Here is a 21,322-nt window from a genome sequence, read left to right on the forward strand (position 1 = left end):
TTGCCCTGCAGCACCCCTTCTCCAGCCCCATGGAGACAGACCCCATACTTCCCACCCACTGTGACCTTGTTGGCTCTGAAGTAGCTCCTGGTGCAGGATACAGCCATGCCAGGTCTCCATGTGCCCCGTGACAGCCCGGTGACAAGGACAGTGCCCTCCCGCACCCAGACATGCTCACTGCTGGGTCAGGGGCTGATACCCTGCTCCTCTGTTGACCCACGGCAATAAGATTCTGCACTAATTGAATTCTCTGACAGGAAAGTCTTTAGTAGTCGAACTCCTTCTTCCTCTTTCATTGTTTTCTCCAGCACTGACCTGTAAGGACCAGCTTACAGGGATGCGCCAGGCCTCTGGGAGAACCTCCAAGACATGACCGCCCTGCCACGCTAATGACTTTTTCTCCAAGTTACCAAAAGACCATCAGTGGACAAAAACTGGGTGTCTTGAGCCTCCTCACCAGGACTCCCCATGCCTGCCCTTCACTACGTAGCAGTGACATGGGGACTATGCCAGATCCACAAGAGCAGAAGCAAAGAAAGAGTCCCCGCCTGCAACACCAGCAAGCAGAGGCGGCTGCACTGGTGACACTGGGGTGCTTGGCCACAAGTGCAGTATGCTGGAGGCATATCCTTCAGATGCTGTGCACGGACTCCTGCGAACCAAAGCCAACGGCCCCTTCCCCGGGGCACCACGTGGGTGTGGAGATGGCGGGGATATTTTGAAATAGGCTTTAGAGGCTGCCTGTTACCTCACCTTTCTTTTAGCTGCTTATTGATGGAGAAGTTGAATTCAAGTCCTCCCCAAGTGGCCTGGGACAAGTCACGCCCTCCCTGCTGAGCCCTCAGAGAAGCCGTCTCAAAATGTCCCCAGGGAGAGGGAGGATGAGCAGAGATTGGCCACACCACTGGGGTGGGTACAGGGGTTTCGGAGAGGATCCATCCCCTCGCCCCGTTCGGTGCCTGGCAGCAGAGCAATATTCAGCTTTCTGTGCCTGAGAGCACCTCAGAGGGGTCTCAGCTCCTCCAGCCCGATTTAATGGGGCTGGGGAGTCCCTTGGGTGGTCAAGTCCTATTTCGGGGCCAACTGAGAAGTCTTAGAGCAGAGACCCATCTCTGCACCTAAGCCCTGAACCACGGAGGTTTTTCCCAACCCACTCTGCTCCAAGACCCTAAATCGTTGCCCAAAATAGGAGCTGCAGCCTCCAATCACTTTGGTAATATTTTTCAGAGCTGGAAACAAATTCACCCACAGGAAGGGGAGGTTTCAGTCCAAACAGCTCCAATGGCTGCTGAAAACGGGGATTTCCAGGCCAGTGTCTGGGGGCTGCTCCCAGGGAGCCTCCCTGGGGAGCGAAGGGGCTTGGGGCAGCGTGTGCAAGGCACAAGCACCTCCACGAGCTGGACAATGTCCCCCACCAGCGTACCCGGGAGTGGTGACATCGAGGCAGGCTGCCAGACTCAGAAAATAATGGTAAAAGTCAGTAAATACATCTATTTATAGACTTCCCAGGATGATGTCCAGAGGTCTGTGTCCAGGCGGCACTGCACGGACACCTCCACAGCCGAGCCACCCCCGTGCTGGGTGCAGGCTCAGGGTAACCAAACATCGCATCTCCTTGGTGGCTCTCCCCAGGCCCCTCCAGCTTCGCTGGTCCAGCACCGTCCCTCCCATCTCAGACCAGACACTCACAAGCACTGAAGGCAGCAGCCCCGCCTTGTAATATTTAAAACAATTTTATTCATGAAAATATGCTGTACAATGCACTATACACAGTTCTTTACATTGCCACATACACAAACTCTAATAGCACGATCAAGAAAGTTACCATTGCCTACGATAGATGCGTGGTGAGAGATGACGCCTGTCAGAGACCCTCCCCCCCAGTCTGTACAGTTATAAATACGAGGGAAAGGACGGACCGAAAACCGCCGTAGGAAGCAAACCGGTGGGGCCCCTTCGGCATCCCCTCGACGCCGGCTCCTCGCTCCGGGCAGGGCTGGGGCTGGGCAGGAGCAGGGCTGGGAGCAGAGGATGCTCCTCGTCCCCAGAGGCTGCCCCGTGGGGTGGCGGGGGGCCGGGAGGGAGAGGGGGTGATGGAGCAGGGCGGCTGAAGCCGAGCGAGGTGGGATGCGAAGGGCTCAGGGAGCTGTTTCCAGAGAGGGAACCCGGAGCCTCGGCCACCGCCGACCGGTGAAATAAAGCCATGGTTTCCCCTTCCCCACGCTCGCAGCAGCACCGGCGGCGGGGTGGTGGGAGCCGCAGGGGGCACGGCCATGCCAGCCACCCCTGGGACCCGCCTGCCCCACGGGCGCGAAGCACGGCCTCGACCCCCCCGTGCCATCACCACCACCCCAGCCGTGCTCCCGGCATCCCCCAGACCCTCGACTCCGCTCCCCTCCGCCGCGGCGGGGCCAGCCCGTCTCGCCTCCCCCTCCAGCCACCCCACTTCCCCGGGGTCCCCACCACCCTGGGGGGGGGGGGTTCTCTGTGCCTGCCCCCCGCCGCTGCCATCCCTCGCACCGCACGACGACTGTACACACGACGCTTACCAAGACGACTCCACCGCACACACGACAACCCCACGGTCACGAACCACAACGAAGCTTGGCAATGGGACGCGCCCGGGGGGGGGGATGCCCAGGGGCACCACGCTGAGGGGCAGGGGGAGGCGGGCGGGGGGGAGCGGGGCAGGCGCCAGACACGGTGGGGGGGTTTCTCCTACTGCTGGTGCGGTTTCCCCTCGGCGATGATGGTTGGCCCATACCTGTGACCCCGAAGGGGTTTTTGGGGGGGGTCCCTGTGTCTGAGCATCCCCTCTGCGAATGCCCGACGGCCGGGGGGGCCCCAGCCGGCCGCGCTGCCCGGCGTGCTGGTGTGCTGACGGATGCGTGCCCCCAGATCGGACGCCTGAAGGAGCCAGCACCCCCTTCCCTTTCTGCCGTGCCTGGGGGGCAGAGCCCCCCTTTTCTCCCGGGGCAGCCCCAGCTGCCCCAGCTGCCCCTCCTCACTAGCAGTCCTTCACCCCCCACGTGCAGAGCTGGGGTGCCGGGTATTAAATAGCCATTTGCGATCGGTTCCCAATTATTTTAAATATGCCTGAAACGAGAGGTGCTGTATAAAATGAATGCGGTAATGATCCTGACCAAAGAATAATCCTTTTTAAAAAAGCATTCAAGAAAGATTATATATAATAGAATATATTAAATTCTGTACATGATCAAATAATGTAAACATAATTAATTAACCTGTAAGAATGTCTTTAGAGACTACGCCCGCCGTGTGCCCGGGACGAAGGTGAGTGGTGGCACATGGGGCTCCCCTGTCACGCTCTGCCACAGACACGTGGGGCAGGAGAGGGGCAGGAGGTGCCCACCCAGGGATCCCACCCTGCCCCGGCTCCGAGCAGCCGCGCTTCCCCTGCGGCTCGGTGGGACCCAGCGCCCGCGCTGTGGTAGAGGGGGTGGTGCTGGAGCGAGAAGGGAAGAGCTGGGACGGGAGAACGTGCTGGTTCAGTGGACTAAGCCTTGCTGCAGCCCAGGGGCAGGGGGTTTCGAGAAAGCCTGTGGTGCCCAGGAGGCAGACGGGCTGTGCAGAGAGCCCCGTGGGACAGAGCAGCAGCTCCCACAGCCTCTCCTCCCAGCCCCTCCATCTCCTCCGGACCAGCCACTCCAGCTGCCCATCAGCCTGCCCGGCTGCCCCACTCCCAAAACCCCACTGCACCGAGGGCTGAGCTGCCCCACAGCAGGGAGCCCTCGTCCCCGCTGTGCAGGGTGGGAGTGGGACCCCGGCCTGCTCCTGGGACCAGGCAGTGGGGCCAGCTTGGGCTTTCAACACGCAGCACGACCACATGTGAACCGTGGTCCTCATGCCCATGGAGCACGGGCCCTTGGCAGATGGGTGCCCCAGGGCTGACCCCTCTTGCTGCCATCTCCCCGGACCAGCTCTTGTGGCATCCTGGGGACGGGCAGCGAGCCCTCCGGGACAGGCACGCTGGGTGGAGTCACTCCTGAAACCACCAGCAGCAACCCCCCAGGAACCCCACAGCCCTGGCTGTGAGCCCTGTGGCACCTCCCTGAGCCCTCCACGTAGGGGAAGCAGCGTGGGTCACCCAGGTTTGGGGCAGGGTGGACCCCACGCTGCCTCCAGAGGCCTGGTCACCGCACCCCTCCCCTCCTCACATGCAAACACACCCTTCTTGAGGATGACCCACACCACAGCCCCCCAGCTTCCACCCCATCGTCCAACACCCAATGCCATGGCCAAGCCCAGACAGGCCATGCAACGGGGTGCAGCCCTCAGCATTGCCCACAGCCTCTCCTCCTCTCCCCAAGCTCGACCTTTTCTTCCTTCCAACGCAAAAACTCAATGGCAAAAGAGTGCATGAAATCAAATAAATATGCGCCGCCCCCCGGACCCTGTGAACTCCCCCTGAGCCTCTGGCACGGGGGACCCAGGCCAGCATCAGGTCACTGCTGGCAGGACCGCCCCGTGCAGGGCTGCGCACCCCGCGCAGGAGCGTGCCCACGCCGGCGCTGGGCAGGGGACCGCAGCTCTCCCGTGGGCAGGTGTGGCCATGGCATCCCCCATCACCGGTGGGCTGCTGAGACGCTGTCCCCAGGGCTTCAGATCCAACCCTTCCCTCCATCACCAACCCCTCTTCTCACTGCTTGGTAAGAAAACCTGCCTGGAGCCACGCGAGGAGACCCACAGCAGAGGTGGCCTGGGCGCGTGGGCTTGGCAGAGCTCAGATCTCCACCAGGATTTAGGGGGTGACGAGTCCCCCCCCTTGCCCTGGGGCAGGGTCCCCACTCCTGACACTTCTACTCGGAGGACTCGTTTCCCGAGGCGGCCCAGAGAAAAGGGTCCCTTTCCAGCAAGGGATGCCCACACAGCGGGGTCCCACGCTACCAGCTGTCACCGCTCCGCCACCCAGCCCAGCGACAAACCCAACCGGCACCGTCGCAGCAGGGCACTGGGACCTTCTGGAAAGGCTTCCCCTCCCTGCTCCCCCCGGGACCCGCCTGGCTCTGGCTGCCTCTCCCGCCCGCCTGCCCGCCATGCCCTGGAGGATGCTCACAGGAGGACCCAGCAGATCGGGCACACGTGTGGGCTGGGAGCTGGGGGCCCTACCCCGTCTCAGTATTTGACCCTAGGGTTTGCGTTTCGTGTTCGACCTCAAGCTCAGCCCGGTGGCTCTAGCCCATCTTAACAAACAAAGGCAGAAGAGAAAGGAAAAAAAAAGTTAGTCTCAATGTTCCCCTCGTGGCTTCTCGGTGGTGAGCCCCCGCCCCAGGGCGGGCGTCACCCGGGCACCCAGCTCTGGTTCGTGGGCTGCGGACCCCCGGGCAGCGCGGGCACGTTGAGCCCATTCTGCGGAGGGAGAGCCGAGTCAAAATTGAAGTCCATCTCGTCGCTGTCCATAAAGTCATTCAGGATGATGGACTCCACGTCGCACTCCAGGCTCCCGTTGAACATGTCCAGGTCCAGGTCTGCTGGGAACCTGTCTTGGCCCAACACGGGGGGGTGGACAGCCCCCGGGTAGGGGCCCTGCAGCGAATCCAGCAAGCTCATGTGTGCCCCTTGGTTATTCGCGTAGGGATGCAGGTGCCCGTGGTGCGGCATGGCTGTCACGCTGCACGTGTCACTGGGCAAGCTCATAAGGCTGACAGGATTAGCTAAGGCACTGGTGTTGACCGCAGGGTGGTGACCGGCTGGTGACGGGTGGTACAAAGCGTTGCTCTTCATGAGAGAGCCCGAGTGGGATGGGTAGGAGGACAAACCCTGCTCCCCGCTCCCGCACAGCAGCGGGTTGTGTCTGTGGCCACGGGCCGGCACCATGGGGCTGGCCTGCGGCAGGGGCAGGTCCCCCGGGACCATGCTCTCCTTGTGCGCGTAGGAGATGGAGGAGAGCAGGTCCTGCAGCGAGGCATTCCTGTAGGAGCTGACGGGCGAGAAGGTGGCTTGCTTGTTCTCCTGGATGGTCTGCATGGGCAGGCGGCGCATCAGGCTCATGGCCGGCTGGCTGTAGATGGTCCCGCAGTAGGTGTTGGTGGCAGCCCCCATGGTGGAGCACTTGGAGTTGAAGGTGAAACTGGAGCTCCGCTGCCGCAGGGCGGCCGGAGGGAGCTGCTGCGAAGGGCTCATGGTGTAGCCGTCCTGCAGGTCCTCCAGCATGCTCTCCCCAAGGCTCTCGTTCAGGCTGATGGTGCCGGTCAGGTCGGTCAGCCGGGGCAGCTCCACTGAGCAGCGGGCATTGAGGGAAGGAGACATGGTGCTGGAGGGGCTGGGGTACATCAGCGGGGAGGAGGGGGTACCATCGTCCTCCTCCAGCTCGTCCGGCTCGTGGTTGGACATGATGGGCGAGAGGCGCCCGCTCAGCGTGCTGGCTGTGGAGTTGGCCCGCGTCCTGAAGTCCGCCCAGGCGTCGTACTCGTCGCTGGCGTGGGACGCGGGGCTCTCCGACCATTTGGCTTGCTGGGAGGAAGGGCTGTCCTCCCCGCGCTCCTGCGTCACCTGCAGCTGCTTCTTCTTGCTGGCCTTCCCCTTGATCCGCAGGAACTTGCTGTTGTTGTCCATCGAGACCGCCCGCCGGCGGGGCGTCTTCCCCGTCTTGCCGCCCTCGGGGTTCAGCATCCACCAGGAGCTCTTGCCGGTGCCCTCGTTCTGCACGCGGATGAAGCGGGTGTGCAAGGAGAGGTTGTGCCGGATGGAGTTCTGCGGAGACAGCGAGGACAGAGGGGACGGTCAGCACCGGCTCCAGCACCGCGCGCAGGCGGGGGATGCCCGTGGGGCTGGGGGGGACACGGGGCATCACGGGGGACCTGGGCTCCATCTCCTGGGGCATGGCTGGAGGGGCCGGGGCTCAGAGGGCTGGTGGGTCTCTCCCACGGCACCGTCGGGAGCCCACGGGTCACGGCCCTTTGCTGCACCCATCAGCGACCTGTCGTTAGCGCAATCACTGCCACGGCAAGGAGCGCGGGGCGGGTGGTCTTTAGCACATGCCCCAGGGACCTGCATCAGCCAGGAGCAGATCTCTGGGGACTCTTCTTCCCTGGCAGGAGCCTGGGGAGGGACCAGGCGAGAAGGCAACAAAAGCAGAGGCAGAGGCAGGACCATGCACAGGTCCTGGTCTCCTCCATCCCTCCCAGCCCCAGCCACCCCTGTTCCCAGTGGAGCCCACCGGGATGCTCCCAGCACAGCCTTGCCCTCGCGCACCTCTGCAGAGGTCCCAGCCCACTCTCCCCACTGCCAGGCAGCCCACCAGCTCCACGGGCAGAGGGACCCCCTTTGCCCACCCACCACCGGGCACCAACCCCCTGGAGCTGGCTCCACACCACTTCCCCTGCCCGGCAGTGTTCTGCGACGCGGTCCCCTTCCCCCTCGTCACCGCAGAGGGAGAACCGCACGTCGCGCAGCCGGCGCCGGCACCATCACGGCCCAGAGCAACGCCTCAGCACCACGCCAGCAAGGTCTTGTCCCCAAAATGCCTGTCACCGCCCACAAGCAGGGCCGGGGACCCAGGCAGAGAGGGTCTGGCTGGCTGCGTGTCTGCGCTGGTGGCAGGGACAGCAGGCACACACCCTGCCCAAGGGGCTCGGGTACCACAGCACAGGGGGGTCTGCAAACCCAGCTGCAGCCCCCGCTGCCCGGACAAGGGCTGGCTGGGGGCTGCTTTCTCCCCAGGCTCCCCAGTTCAAGAAAGATGAGGAGCTACTGGAGAGAGTCCAGCGGAGGGCTACGAGGATGAGGAGGGGACTGGAGCATCTCTGCTACGAGGAGAGGCTGAGGGAGCTGGGCTTGTTCAGCCTGGAGAAGAGAAGGCTGAGAGGGGACCTTCGAAATGCCTCTAAATATCTGCAGGGTGGGGGTCAGGAGGACGGGGCCAGACTCTTTGCAGTGGTGCCCAGCGACAGGACAAGGGGCAACGGGCACAAACTGAAGCAGAGGAAGCTCCAGCTGAACCCGAGGAAGAACTTCTTCCCTCTGAGGGTGACGGAGCCCTGGCCCAGGCTGCCCAGGGAGGCTGTGGAGTCTCCTTCTCTGGAGATATTCCAGCCCCCCCTGGACGCGGTGCTGTGCCCCCTGCTCTGGGTGACCCTGCTTGGGCAGGGGGCTGGGCTGGGTGACCCCCAGAGGGCCCTGCCAACCCCTGCCAGGCTGGGGTCCTGGGATTCTGGCTCCTTGCACCCACACCCAGCACCTCAAGGGCTTTTCCTGAGCGCAGCACTCGGCTCCTCTGGCTCACGCCTGCTGCTGCGGCTGAGCAGCCCCCGGCCGGAGCAGGGACGTCCTCGCAGAAGGCAGGAGGAAGCAGGGAGCTTGCAGCAGGGGCCACGTCCCAACACAAGCGTGTCCAGCCGCCACTGCCCCGCGAGGCGACAGTCTGGGGTGACCCTGGGGAGATGCCTTCAGAGCTCCAGCCAGGGGAAGAGCAGGGGGTGAGGACATCTGCCTCTTGCCGCTGGTCTTCTGCAGCCCACGGGATGCCACTCCACCTCCCCGTGCCTCAGTTTCCCCAGGGTCCAGAGGGGAAAGACAAGACCCAGGGCAGAGCATCCCCAAGAGGCATCGGTCCGTGGTGTAGAGACCCTCGCTCCAGCACTGCCCACGGGCTCAGGGCTCGGCAGGGGCTGCGGACGGGCGGCAGGACGAGCTGCAGGAGGGGGAGAGGGAAGAAACCAAGGTGCTGGGGAGAAAGTTTGGTGCCATTGCCGGCGTACAGTGGAATACTAATGAAGAGGCGAGCGAGCTCCAGCCTCATCTATCATATTATGTAATGGCTTACTTCTCTGCACTTCATTTATTTGGAGATTGCTCCCAGGCTGGCTCCTCGCCAGCAGCCACCAAATCCAAGTCTACAGAAATCAATCTCGCGCTGACTGATTAAGCCGTGTTTAGAACTAATTGCTCCTTCGTGTGTGGGGAGAATAAATTACGGGCTTTAATTTCACATCTTTAAAATGCAACTACAGGTATGGGCTAGCCATTAACCCCTTCCTGCACGTCCCCGTGCGCAGCTGGGGAGGGGGCAGGCTGTGGCTGTCACGGCTCAGAGAACAGGTCGGGACACCATGATGGTGGCTGCCCATGCCGATGCTCATCACCTTCAGGCAGAGCAAGCCAAGCCGTGGGCCAGCCTGCTGGCAGGGAGAGCTCCTGCTGACCCCCAGACACCTCTCCCTTGAGCCACAGGGTGACCCAAGCTCCCCTCTGTGCAATCGAGCCGTGATGCGGGGGACAGAAGTGAGCGCGTGGCTGTCACCGCGTCTGCAGAGCTGGAGTCACCATCCAGCTCATCCCCGCGGTGCCACCTTGCACCCACGCAGACACCCGGGGGGCTGGGGATGCCCCAGCAGGGCTTGCTGGGGTGATGCCCAGCCACTGCTGGGCCCCTCGAGGGACTGGGGACCCTACAGAGTCAGTCCAGCCCGGGAGGCAGGAGATGCTGCAGCCCTCCATGGCCGGGGCTGAGGGACAAAGCCGAGCGCGGAGGGGGGGGCTGGGGTGTGGGGGTGCCAGGGGTGACATTCAGCAGGGTGCCAACCTCCTCCTCGGCTGCTGCCTCCCTCTGCCTTCGCACGGGGCACCCCGCAGCACCCACGGACCCTGGGCCAGGCTGGTGTGGGCAGGGGACAGGGCTGGCGGGGGGAGGCTGCCCGAGGGAGAGGAAGGGAGTGGAGGCTGCTGCCTCTTCTGCAGCGGAGCTTCATTAAGAGCCAAAAGACAGCAGCAATTAAGCGCAAGGCGCAGCAAGCCCGGCTCTCTCCTCATTAGCACCCCGACGTGCTCGGCTGGCCGTGGCTCGGGGTGCGGGGTGCAGGGCAGTGGGCTGCACCAGGGCGGGCCGGGAGCTTATTAACACCCCGCACGCAGGGACCCGCGTCACCCACCCACCCCTGCCCCGGCAGCCCCCCGCAGCCCCCGGCAGCCCCCCGCAGCCCCCGGCAGCCCCCAGCCCCGGGGCTGGCAGGCAGCGGCGATGCGCAGGGGACGTCAGGGCTGGCAAAACCTCCCCGACAGCAGCTGCCTCGGCAGGGGCGTGCGCCAGGGTCTGTCGGACTTTGGCAGGGTGCAGGGGGAGCAGGCACAGGCTGGTGCCAGTCCCAGGGTCCCCACAATACCCCCGACACCGGCCTGCCCCTCTCTGCCCTGCGACCCGAAGCCTGGCAACCTACGCCTTTGCAGGCCTGGCCATGCCCTGCACCCTTACTGTGTCTCCCTCCTCATCCTCGCCTGTCCCCATGGCACCCTCTCCTTGCCCATTCCAATGGCTCAGACCCCTCCCCAAAACAGAGAAACCCTCCCGGCATCCCGGCCCCCCACGGCACCGCAGCCCTGCGGTACCCAAAGGGTGCAGGGCAAGGAGCATCGGTCCCCAGCGCACATCCAGACGGTGCCAGGGGAGGACACCCACCACACGAAGCACCAGCCCTGGCCCCCGTAGCTCTGTGGAGGGGCAGGGGATGCTCTGGGTAGCGGGGGCGAGGGCCGGAGGCGGCACCAGGGCTGCCAGGTGTTGCAGGTGGACCCAAGCCCTGCTCAGCCCTGACTGACACCACGGGAGGATGAGGATGGAGCCCATGCCAGCCCCTGGCCACCAGCTCCCGGAGGCTTTGCCAAGCTGGAAGCCTCCAGTGCCATCCCATTGCCCATCTGCCGGAGGCTGCAGGGCCTGGCATGGGGATGGGGGGGCTGCTGGGAGCCATGGGCACCCACCCAGCCTCCTCACCCCCCCCAGGAGTCCTTCTCCATGGAGCCTCATTGTCAGGGGAACAGGCAGTGTGAAATCGGCCTGATTAGCAATTAGTCCCATTGTAAAAGGATTCGCCGGACCCCATGGCTGGGATGAGTGACTGGACTACCAATTCGCATCTGGCAGCGACGCTGCTGCTGCGCCGGGAGCGTCCCCGTGTCCCCTCGCCCGGCCGGACGCTGCCTGGCGAGGCTGCGCCTGGCACAGCGCCCGGGTGCTGGCGGACCCCTGAGACGGGCACCGGCGCCAGGCAGCAAGGTGCCCTTCGCGGGACCCCCAGCACCTTGCCGACCTCTGCCACCAGCAGCACCCATGTCCCGGGGGTTGCTCCTCCAGCCTTGGGGTGCCCGTGGGTCTCGGGGTGCAAGGGGGGGCTGGACATTGGGGGGGGAGAAGGGCAATGCAGGCGAGAGCAGGACTGCACAAGCCCTGGTGCGGACCAGAGCTGGGGAGAGCCAAGGAGGGGGCCCTGTTGCCCTGTCCCTGCCACGTCCCCTGGCCCGTCCACTGTCCCCGTCACCGTCCCCGGGTGGCCACCCCTCCCGGCTATCCCCACCTCACCCGTTTTTTTTCTGAGCAAAACCACAAAACCCCCAAATCCCAAACCCCAGCCTCCTCCCTGCGCTTCCTCCCCCTCCCCACGGCAGCGCAGCCCAGTCGCGCTCGCTGAGACCCCGCGTGCTCCCCAGCGAGCCCCAGCCCCGCGGCCGGGGTCTGTCCGTCTGTCCGGGCTGCCAGGCCGTCCAGCTAATGAGCCCGTTACCCGGCGGAGACGCACGTGCTGGTCAACGGGAGGAAGCAGCGACGGGGCCACTAACGAGCGCTCTGCCGGCAGCACGAGGATGGCTCCAGGGGTTAATTGGTGCTTATTTACTTCTCGCACATAAAAACTGCCAACCCTGGAGGAAATATCCCAGGAGTCAGAGGCTGCTGACAACCCCGATGGTGCCTCGTCCCCAGGGATGCTGTCCAGGGGTGGTGGAGGCATGGGACGGTCACCGGTGACATCCCTCCAGAGCTACTGGAGAGAGTCCAGCACAGGGCTACGAGGATGATGAGGGGACTGGAACATCTCCCCTACAAGGAGAGGTTGAGGGAACTGGGCTTGTTCAGCCTGGAGAAGAGAAGGCTGAGAGGGGACCTTATAAATGCTTATAAATATCTGAAGGGTGGGGGTCAGGAGGATGGGGCCAAGCTCTTTTCAGTGGTGCCCAGAGACAGGACAAGGGGCAACGGGCACAAACTGAGGCACAGGAAGTTCCATCTGAACATGAGGAAGAACTTCTTCCCTCTGAGGGTGACGGAGCCCTGGCCCAGGCTGCCCAGGGAGGCTGTGGAGTCTCCTTCTCTGGAGATATTCCAGCCCCGCCTGGACGCGGTGCTGTGCAGCCTGCTCTGGGTGACCCTGCTTGGGCAGGGGGTTGGGCTGGGGGACCCCCAGAGGGCCCTGCCATGCTGGGATTCTGTGCTGTGCCCCTGTGTGTGTATGTGATGGGGAGGGGTGTGTGATGCCCCGCTGCGCAAACCCACAGCACGGCTCCGTCAGCTCTCTGATCTCCATCAGTCTCAGCATCCGACACCCAGCCCCCCCGCAACGCCCCATAGGGCCCCCCCCGCCCCTCGCACTGCCGCGGGCACCCCGCAGCCAGCTCACTGCACCCCAGCTTGGTGTCTGGGTCCCCTCTGACACGTCCCCCTTGGGACCCCCAGGCCATCGCTGCTGGAGCTCGGCAGGGGCTGCCCGGTGCCCCCCGCAAGGGCACGGCGGGGGCAGAAGCAGGGCGCCCGCCTCCCCGCCGCGGGGGTCTCGCCGGCGGCGGCCGAGCAGAGGCGAGCGGCTTCGGGTCACCGCCTCGCCCGAGCAGAGCCGCTCGGACGTGCTGCTCATTGACCCGAACGCCCGCTCGAGGCGTGCCGGGCCGCGGCCGCCCCGCCATCGCAGGCGGCTGACACGCCAGGAGCCTCAAGGCCAGAGCATCTCCCGCCGCCCCACGCTGCACGGCCAGCGCGAAGCCCGGCCGCCATCTCATTAGGAGCAGCTAATCACAGAATCACAGAATCCCAGAATCACAGAACCACAGAATCACAGAATCACAGGACCCCAGCAGGGCAGGGGCTGGCAGGGCCCTCTGTGGGTCCCCCAGCCCAGCCCCCTGCCCAAGCAGGGTCACCCAGAGCAGGCTGCACAGGACCTTGTCCAGGCGGGGCTGGAACATCTCCAGAGAAGGAGACTCCACAGCCTCCCTGGGCAGCCTGGGCCAGGGCTCCGGCACCCTCAGAGGGAAGAAGTTCTTCCTCGGGTTCAGCTGGAGCTTCCTCTGCTTCAGTTTGTGCCCGTTGCCCCTTGTCCTGTCGCTGGGCACCACTGGAAAGAGTCTGGCCCCGTCCTCCTGACCCCCACCCTGCAGATATTTAGAGGCATTTCGAAGGTCCCCTCTCAGCCTTCTCTTCTCCAGGATGAACAAGCCCAGCTCCCTCAGCCTCTCCTCGTAGCAGAGATGCTCCAGTCCCCTCCTCATCCTCGTAGCCCTCCGCTGCACTCTCTCCAGTATCTCCTCACCTTTCTTGAACTGGGGAGCCCAGCACTGGACACAGCACTGCAGATGGGGCCTCACCAGGGCAGAGCAGAGGGGGAGGAGAACCTCCCTCGTCCTGCTGCCCACACTCCTCCTCATGCACCCCAGGGTCCCATTGGCCTTCTTGGCACCCAGGGCACGCTGCTGGCTCATGGTCACCATGTTGTGCACTGGGATGGGGGCAGAGGGGCAGCGGGTGCTTACAGGGGACCCCACGCTGCAGCCCCCCTCCCTGCACAGCCCCCCCCACAGCCTGTCTCCATGCCACCCCTCGGGGCAGAGCCTGGCAGGGACAGGGCAGGGGGTGCAGCCTTGCCCTGCCCCACCAATCCACGATGCCATGGGGCAAAGGATGGCTCCAGGCAAGCCCCATGCTGTGAGGTGTGGGAGTGGAGCTGGGAACCTGCGCCGTGGAGCCAGGCTGTGCCCGATGTTCGCCTGGCCCCCTGCCCATCTCATTCCCTGGGGCTGGGTGATGGTGTGCCCCGGGCCAAGCTCTTCCGAAGGAGAAGGTCCACATGGAAACCACCACCATGACCCCAACCCACTGCCAGGACTCAGCAGCCCTATCCCAAGACTGGCTGTGGCTGCCTGAGCTCCAGGCCGGGTTTCAGGACAGAGGTGGGTGCTGTGGCAGCTGGATGGGTCCCCAAGGCGAAGCCCATCCCCTGCCTGGCCCCGTGTCGGACCTGGCCCACCTTTGCCGTACGCCCCATGGCTCGCAGAGGGTCTGACCCCCCATGCAGCCCCCCAGGAGCATTCCAGGTTGCACACCCTGGCACAGTGCTCCCCCCCACCACCCCTGTGGACCTGGCAGCTGAGGTTTGTGGATGACAGGGTGACCATGAGCCAGCAGCGTGCCCTGGGTGCCAAGAAAGCTAACGAGATCCTGGGGTGCATCAAGAGGAGTGTGGGCAGCAGGGCGAGGGAGGTTCTCCTCCCCCTCTACTCTGCCCTGGGGAGGCCCCATCTGCAGTGCTGGGTCCAGTGCTGGGCTCCCCACTTCAAGAAAGATGAGGAGCTACTGGAGAGAGTCCAGCGGAGGGCTACGAGGATGAGGAGGGGACTGGAGCATCTCTGCTACGAGGAGAGGCTGAGGGAGCTGGGCTTGTTCAGCCTGGAGAAGAGAAGGCTGAGAGGGGACCTTAGAAATGCCTCTAAATATCTGCAGCGTGGGGGTCAGGAGGACGGGGCCAGACTCTTTCCAGTGGTGCCCAGCGACAGGACAAGGGGCAACGGGCACAAACTGAAGCAGAGGAAGCTCCAGCTGAACCCGAGGAAGAACTTCTTCCCTCTGAGGGTGACGGAGCCCTGGCCCAGGCTGCCCAGGGAGTCTGTGGAGTCTCCTTCTCTGGAGATATTCCAGCCCCGCCTGGACGCGGTGCTGTGCCCCCTGCTCTGGGTGACCCTGCTTGGGCAGGGGGTTGGGCTGGGGGACCCACAGAGGTCCCTGCCAGCCCCTGCCATGCTGGGATGCTGTGAGTCTGTTGCGCTTCACCACGGGCTCGGTGCCTCCCTCCCCCTCCTGACCACCAGCTCTGCAAGCGATTCCCAAACCCACCAGAGAAGGGACCGACGCAACCCAAACCATAAAACCGCTCCCCGTGCCCCTCGGGCAGCCCCCCCACGCCCAGCGCTCGCTCCGCAGCCCCTGCTCCGCAGCCTCCGCGCGCCCTGGCTCAGTGCGGGGAGCCCCAGGCGGGTGCCAAGCCACGGGTGGGTGCTTGGCTCAGCCCTTTCTGCAGGGTGAGACCCCCCGCACGCCTCCGAGCTGGCGGAGGGCAGGTCGGCCGCAGCAGGAGACTCCTCGTGCCCAGGCTGGAACCGTCCCAGGGGTGGCCGGGATGCCACCCAAGCAGAGGTGGCAGGCGCGGCCGAGCATCCCTCTCCCAGCCCTGGTTACAGCCGCTGCCAAGCCGCTGGTTGCTACCAAGCTCTGCGAGGGGAGTGTGGCCGTTGCCATGGCAGCCAGTTGATTTTAGCCAGCTGCCATCACGCCGTGTCCCCTTCCAAACCAGGAGCATCCTCCCCGCCCCAGCGGGTCCCACCTCGTCCCCATCCCTGGGCACCTCGCCGAGAGCCCAGGTAGCACCCACAGTGCCCACCCCCTGTGGTACAGCCGTTCCGCGCTGTTCGGAGGGGACAGACACAGCACCAGCATCTTCCTCACTTCCCACCGCAGCCAGTGGGGCTCACATCCGCCTGGCTGCCAGGTCCCAGTGAGGGGGCTCCGGAGATGTGTCCCCCCAGCCCAGGGGGAAGGGGGTGGGTGTATGGGGACAGCATTAGGACTGGCACTGGGTGATTTCAATGCTGGAAGGACACCTGGATGGTAAATTCAGCTCCCACAGCCTGCTCAAAGACACTCTTCGGTTTGCTCCTCCCTTGGGCTTCTCCTGATCACAGACTCACAGAATGTTCAGGGTTGGCAGGGCCCTCTGTGGGTCACCCAGCCCAACCCCCTGCCCAAGCAGGGTCACCCAGAGCAGGCTGCACAGCACCGCGGCCAGGCGGGGCTGGAATATCTCCAGAGAAGGAGACTCCACAGCCCCTCTGGGCAGCCTGGGCCAGGGCTCCGTCACCCTCAGAGGGAAGAAGTTCTTCCTCGGGTTCAGCTGGAACTTCCTTGGCTTCACTTTGTGCCCGTTGCCCCTTGTCCTGTCGCTGGGCACCACTGGAAAGAGTCTGGCCCCGTCCTCCTGACCCCCACCCTGCAGATATTTTGGGGCATTTCGAAGGTCCCCTCGCAGCCTTCTCTTCTCCAGGCTGAACAAGCCCAGCTCCCTCAGCCTCTCCTCGTAGCAGAGATGCTCCAGTCCCCTCCTCATCCTCGTAGCCCTGTGCTGGACTCTCTCCAGTAGCTCCTCATCTTTCTTGAACTGGGGAGCCCAGCACTGGACACAGCACTGCAGATGGGGCCTCCCCAGGGCAGAGCACAGGGGGAGGAGAACCTGCCAATGGGGCCAGCACAGCCCCAAAACCCGCCATGACATTCCTGGGGCTCGGCGTGACACCTCCTGCTCCAGCCACGGCCATTCCCAAGCTGGTTCGGGACACGAGGGGCCAGAAGATCCAGTCCCTGCCGCTCCTTCACCCCACAGTGCCTGTCCCAAGCCCTGTCGCACCCATCAGCCCCAGCCATCACCCCGAGGGCCCATGCCACCTTCCCGGCTGGACCGTCCATCCTCGGTGCTACCAGACCTTGCCGGGGGGACGAGCGGGGCCGTGGGGGCAGTGGAGGAGCCCCAGGGGGGATGTGTAAGGCAGGAATCCCTCTGCGTCCCAGCAGAACCACCCTCCCCGAGGACCCCCCGCACCGCCTGGCCCGCCCCACGCGCTCCCCAAAGGGCTCGTTAGCTCACACCAGGGCGCGCAGATAACGAGCGGGCACGCTCGTCTCTGGGGACGCGGGCAGAGAGCGGGCAGGGCTGGGGGAGCCAGGGGCTCAGCAGGCAGCGGCCTGACCCCATACGGTGTCACCGTCCCCGCAGTCCCCCTTGCTAAAGGCATTGGCTGCACTTTTGGGGTGTAGAGCCCAGCGCTGAGCCCAGCAAGGGGGGTTTCAGGGGAGCCCACCCTTTCCCAGCAAGCAGGCAGGAGCTGCACGGGTGCAGCCACGCAGCGGTGGGCTCGACAGACACGGCCCAGGCAGAGCTGGGCTGCTGCTGCAGCGTGCCCCGATGCCAAGGTGATGGGCTGGCTCCCCACACTGCCCAGCTACGGGGTCCCTGCCTGCAGGCTGCACCCCAGGGCCAGCGCAGGGCTGGCGGGAGGCAGGGGACAGCCAGGAGCCTCTGCCCACCCCCTGCCTGCCCCCAGCCCCACACACGTCCCGTATCCCTGCCCTGTACGGCGATGCCAAAAGCGGGATGGGGGGCTGGGTACCAGACGAGCCGTGGCCGTGCGTCGAGCAGCCCCGAGCCGGCTGGCCCTGGCACGGCTGCCCGCTCGCCTTCAGGCTGCTGGGCCACGGGCCCTGGCCAGATGGCAGGGGGACCGCGCGGTGCCGCCGGGCATGGCACTGCTCCGGGGACCCGCGCCAGACCCCGCTGCTCGCCCTGCTCACACCCAGCCCCACAGCGACGCTGGGGATGGGCTGTGGGGCTGGGTAGGAAAACGCCGTGGCACCGAGCCAGGCGCTGAGAAATCCCCCCAGCACCGCTCCCCGGCGAGGCTGAGCCCGCGCACCCCCTCCCCAAGAGACCCACGCGGCGCAGCCGTGCCGTCCCCCCGCACAAGCCACCCCAGAGACGGATGAGACCTGGAGCCTCCATCGAGGGTCCCACGGGTGCTGGCGAGCTGTGAGGTGCCAGCGCAGTCGGGGACGCTCTGTAAGGTGCCTGCATCCAGCTGAGACACATCAAGCCCCTCTGTCTTTGGGGACAAAACACACCCCCACCCAGCACCCCAGTCCCAACCCGCCTGGACCCCTCTCCAACACACGAGACCAGGTGAGACACCTTGGAAAGACCCTCTCCACCACCAGCCACTTACCCAGTAATACTCTAATTACACCCCAGAGCTGGCCACCAAAATAGCTGCAGTAAATCACTCAGAGCTGCCATGTAATTTTTGCATGAAATTACAGTATTTTTTCCCCTGGGTTCAATTTCCTCCACACCAAGTTCTCACCGCAGCCAAATAATTAAAGCAGCCGCGCTCCCTTTTCCTCGGGTACCATTTTAACTCCCCGCTGGCTGCCTCCCCGCCACCTGGTACCGGGGCTGTGGCTGGCTTGGGGACAACGCGTGCCCCAGCACCCGCAGGCAGCCCTGCCTGCACCCACACCGAGTGCACCCAGGGCAGATGAGCGCTGCTCCGGACCCGAAGGCAAGGCAGAGCAAACCACGCTGAGAGACCCCCGGGAGACCCAGCACCCACGAAGGATGCCCAAGGCACCCCAAGCAGGATGCTGAGCCCCCGTGGGGGGTCCAAATCCCCCCGGGCAGAGGAGCAGGCTGCTCCCTGGAGAGAAACCACCCTCCTCCACTTCATCACCTGCAGCCCGCAGGAGGAAGATGAGGGAAGCAGCAGAGCTCAGCCTGCATCATCCCGTTCACCCAGCGATGCTTGCGCACCCATGGGAGATGACCGTCCTGTGGGGTGTCACGAAACGCCACCTCTGGGTCCCCCAGCTGCCTGGGAGGGACGCGGGTCCCAGCCACGCGTCACCCTGGTGCCACTGTCCTGTCCGAAGGCACCGACCACGTGCAGCACCACGCTGACCCAAGCAGCAGCACAAACCCCAGACCCCGGGGGGTTTGGCATCCAGCCCCATCCCCCCCCAAGGTCAAGGCCGCCCGATCTGCAATCTGCACCAGAGCTGGGCTCCACCGAAGAAAGCACGGAAAGCTGGGCGCAGGGCCATGCTCCGGGGCACACGCGTTCCCCAGGGACTTGCTCTGCTCCAGCTCTTCCCCGCCTGCCCCGTGGCCCCGCACCAGCCCTGGGGACCAGCGCCGCGGGGATGCTCAGAGGAGCCGTGCGTCCGTCTGCGCTGCGACCCCCAGCTCTGCCCACGGGTCTGTCCAGGGGCCCGTGGAGCCAAGCCAGACCCTTTCTGACGCGCCGTGTCCCAGACATCCACCCAGGACCCCGGCAGGTTTGCACTGGCTGCTGGAGCAGGGACGGGCTCCCCCCGCCCCGCAGACCCCCAGCAAAGGCAGCAGACCCTGGGCAGACGCATGGAGACGGACCCCAGGGCAGCCCTCGGAGCTGGGGGCCTGGTTTGGCTGGGCATGGAGAGCTGCATGTTTCTTCTCAAATACCTGCAGGGGCTTTCATCCTGCCACCAGCAAGCAGGGACGGCAAAGGCTGGGGAGCACCCACGCGCTCGGCCCCGGGTGGGGGGGACTGGACGGGTTGCCAGGACAGCAGGGGCACCCCCGCCACCAAACGCCCCGGGCTGAAAGATGTTTCATGAAACAATCTTATTCCAACAAGAAAATCCCAGTTCTTCAAGAAAATAAATATTTGTACGAGTTTGCAGGTTTTGGGCCCCCAAGGTGGGGCAGGGGAGGGTTCAGTGATGCCCTTGGGTTAGAGGAGAAAATATTCACCACGGGGACCTGCTGTACAGCACTGAGATGCTGCAAGAAGCACTACTTAAAAGCACCTGTGAAAATACTGAGCAGTTCCCAGCCAACAGCAGCGCTGGGTCCACCTGCTCTGGTCAAGCCCGTGGCAGCCCTGCCCGTCTTGGCAGGCTCCCACGCCATCCCTGCTGTCCCCACACTGCCATCCCTCTCCAGGACACTGCTCCACACCCCAGCCCGCAGCAACGGCCGCAGAGGGTCGGGTCCAGCCGCCCCTCCTTGTTCAGCCCTGCGAGATGGCAAGTCCCCCCGCACCATCTGGGTCCAGCCCTGTCCCCTCCACCAGTGCCAGCTGGCCCCACGCCACCCCTTCCAGCCACAGCACCCCACACCAGCACGCGCTGCACCACGGAGACCCTCCCAAACCCACGCAACTCCCTGTTTTCCACCTCCAGCTTCTTTTTTTTTGTGCGTGTGTGCGCAGGCGATGGAGGCACAAAGCCCCATGTCACTGGCGCAGCCCACCTGGGACGGGCAGGAACCGGCCACTGCGGGAAGCGGAGACCCCCAGGGTCGCCCACCTGGCAGGGGCAAACGCACCACGCCTGGAGCCGGCATCCTGCAAGGATGGGGACAGGGAGGCAGTGGCATGAGCCGCTGTCACCACTGTCACCGTGTCCCTGCACGGCCAGAAACACAGTGGGAAATGGCCTCACGCTGACGTCCCTCCTGGCCCAGGCAAGCCCAGAGGCACCGGGTCCTGAGCCACGGGCCACATCCTGCCAAGGGAAAGGCAACCTGGAGATGCCACCGAGTGGGGTACCCTCTGCCATGGGGACATCAAGCCCCTCTGAAACAGCCCCTGGCAAGCAGCCCTGTCCCCAGGTTAAGGGCAGGACCCTGCCCTTGCCCTTCCTGAACCTCATCAGGTTCCTCTGCACCCAGCTCCCCAGCCTGTCCACACATGCACCCCCACCACACTGGCCAACACCTCCCCACGACACCCTCACACCCCCCTGCACTCCACCCCGCAGCGCCCGCTCCCCGCGCCCCACGTCACCCACGCCAGCGCATCGCCCACGCGTGTTCCCGGCACGCACGCCGGCCGCGCGCTGACGCAGCCGACCCGACCGGCACCGGCTCATTTACAGCCCCCCCCCCACCTCGGCACCCCCGCAGCTCCTCACGCCGGGGTCTCGCCAGCCTGCGCTCACTCACGGCGCAGGGAGCTGGGTGGGCTTGCCAGCGGCCCCTGTGCCGTGGGGAGCGGGGGGGCTCGGGCCATTCACTGCAGGGCAGGGCAAACCCCCCCGGGGCGGAGGGCTGCGCCCCAGCACTCCCCAGCCACAGCGTGCACAGGCACCGCGGGCACCCTGCAGCCCCCAGGCACCCACCGAGCCCCTTCCGAGGCGGGGGGCTTCCAGGCACGCGGCAGCCCCCGCGCCCCGGGTGCCAGCCCGCGCCGACACGCTCGCCCACGCACCCAGGGTCGCAGCCGTGCGTTTGCTCCCTGCGGGGCTGGTGCGTGGCTGCGACGGTGGGTTTGGAAAGGGGAGACCCCCCCTCCTCGGACATTCCCCTGCCTCGGGGGCTCGGCAGTACAGGGCTGTGGGATTCTGTAGATACCCCGGCAGGCTGTGCTGCCATCCAGCGAGCCCTGGGCAGGCTGGAGAGCTGGGTGCAGAGGATCCTGATGAAGTTCAACAAGGGCAAGTGCAGGGTCCTGCACCTGGGGAGGAACAACCCCAGGCACCAGTACAGGCTGGGGCTGACCTGCTGGGAGAAGCTCTGTGGAGAGGGACTGGGAGTGCTGGGGGACGACAGGGTGACCATGAGCCAGCAGCGTGCCCTGGGTGCCAAGAAGGCCAACAGGATCCTGGGGTGCATCAAGAGGAGTGTGGGCAGCAGGGCGAGGGAGGTTCTCCTCCCCCTCTGCTCTGCCCTGGTGAGGCCCCATC

The 21,322-nt window shown here is 65.0% G+C and overlaps 1 protein-coding gene across 1 annotated transcript in view; it reads right to left on the bottom strand.

The window, feature by feature from the left end:
• Window positions 1-1,714: 1,714 nt before the first annotated feature.
• Window positions 1,715-21,322, bottom strand: part of FOXO6 (forkhead box O6) — a 41,723-nt gene continuing 22,115 nt past the window's right edge. Inside the window, exon 2 of the mRNA XM_075438140.1 lies at window positions 1,715-6,714. Coding sequence (XP_075294255.1) covers window positions 5,302-6,714 — 1,413 coding nt within the window. The 3' untranslated portion in view covers window positions 1,715-5,301. The remainder of the gene's footprint in view (window positions 6,715-21,322) is intronic.

Source organism: Opisthocomus hoazin, chromosome 17 (assembly GCF_030867145.1).
Source record: "Opisthocomus hoazin isolate bOpiHoa1 chromosome 17, bOpiHoa1.hap1, whole genome shotgun sequence".
Classification (NCBI taxonomy): domain Eukaryota; kingdom Metazoa; phylum Chordata; class Aves; order Opisthocomiformes; family Opisthocomidae; genus Opisthocomus; species Opisthocomus hoazin.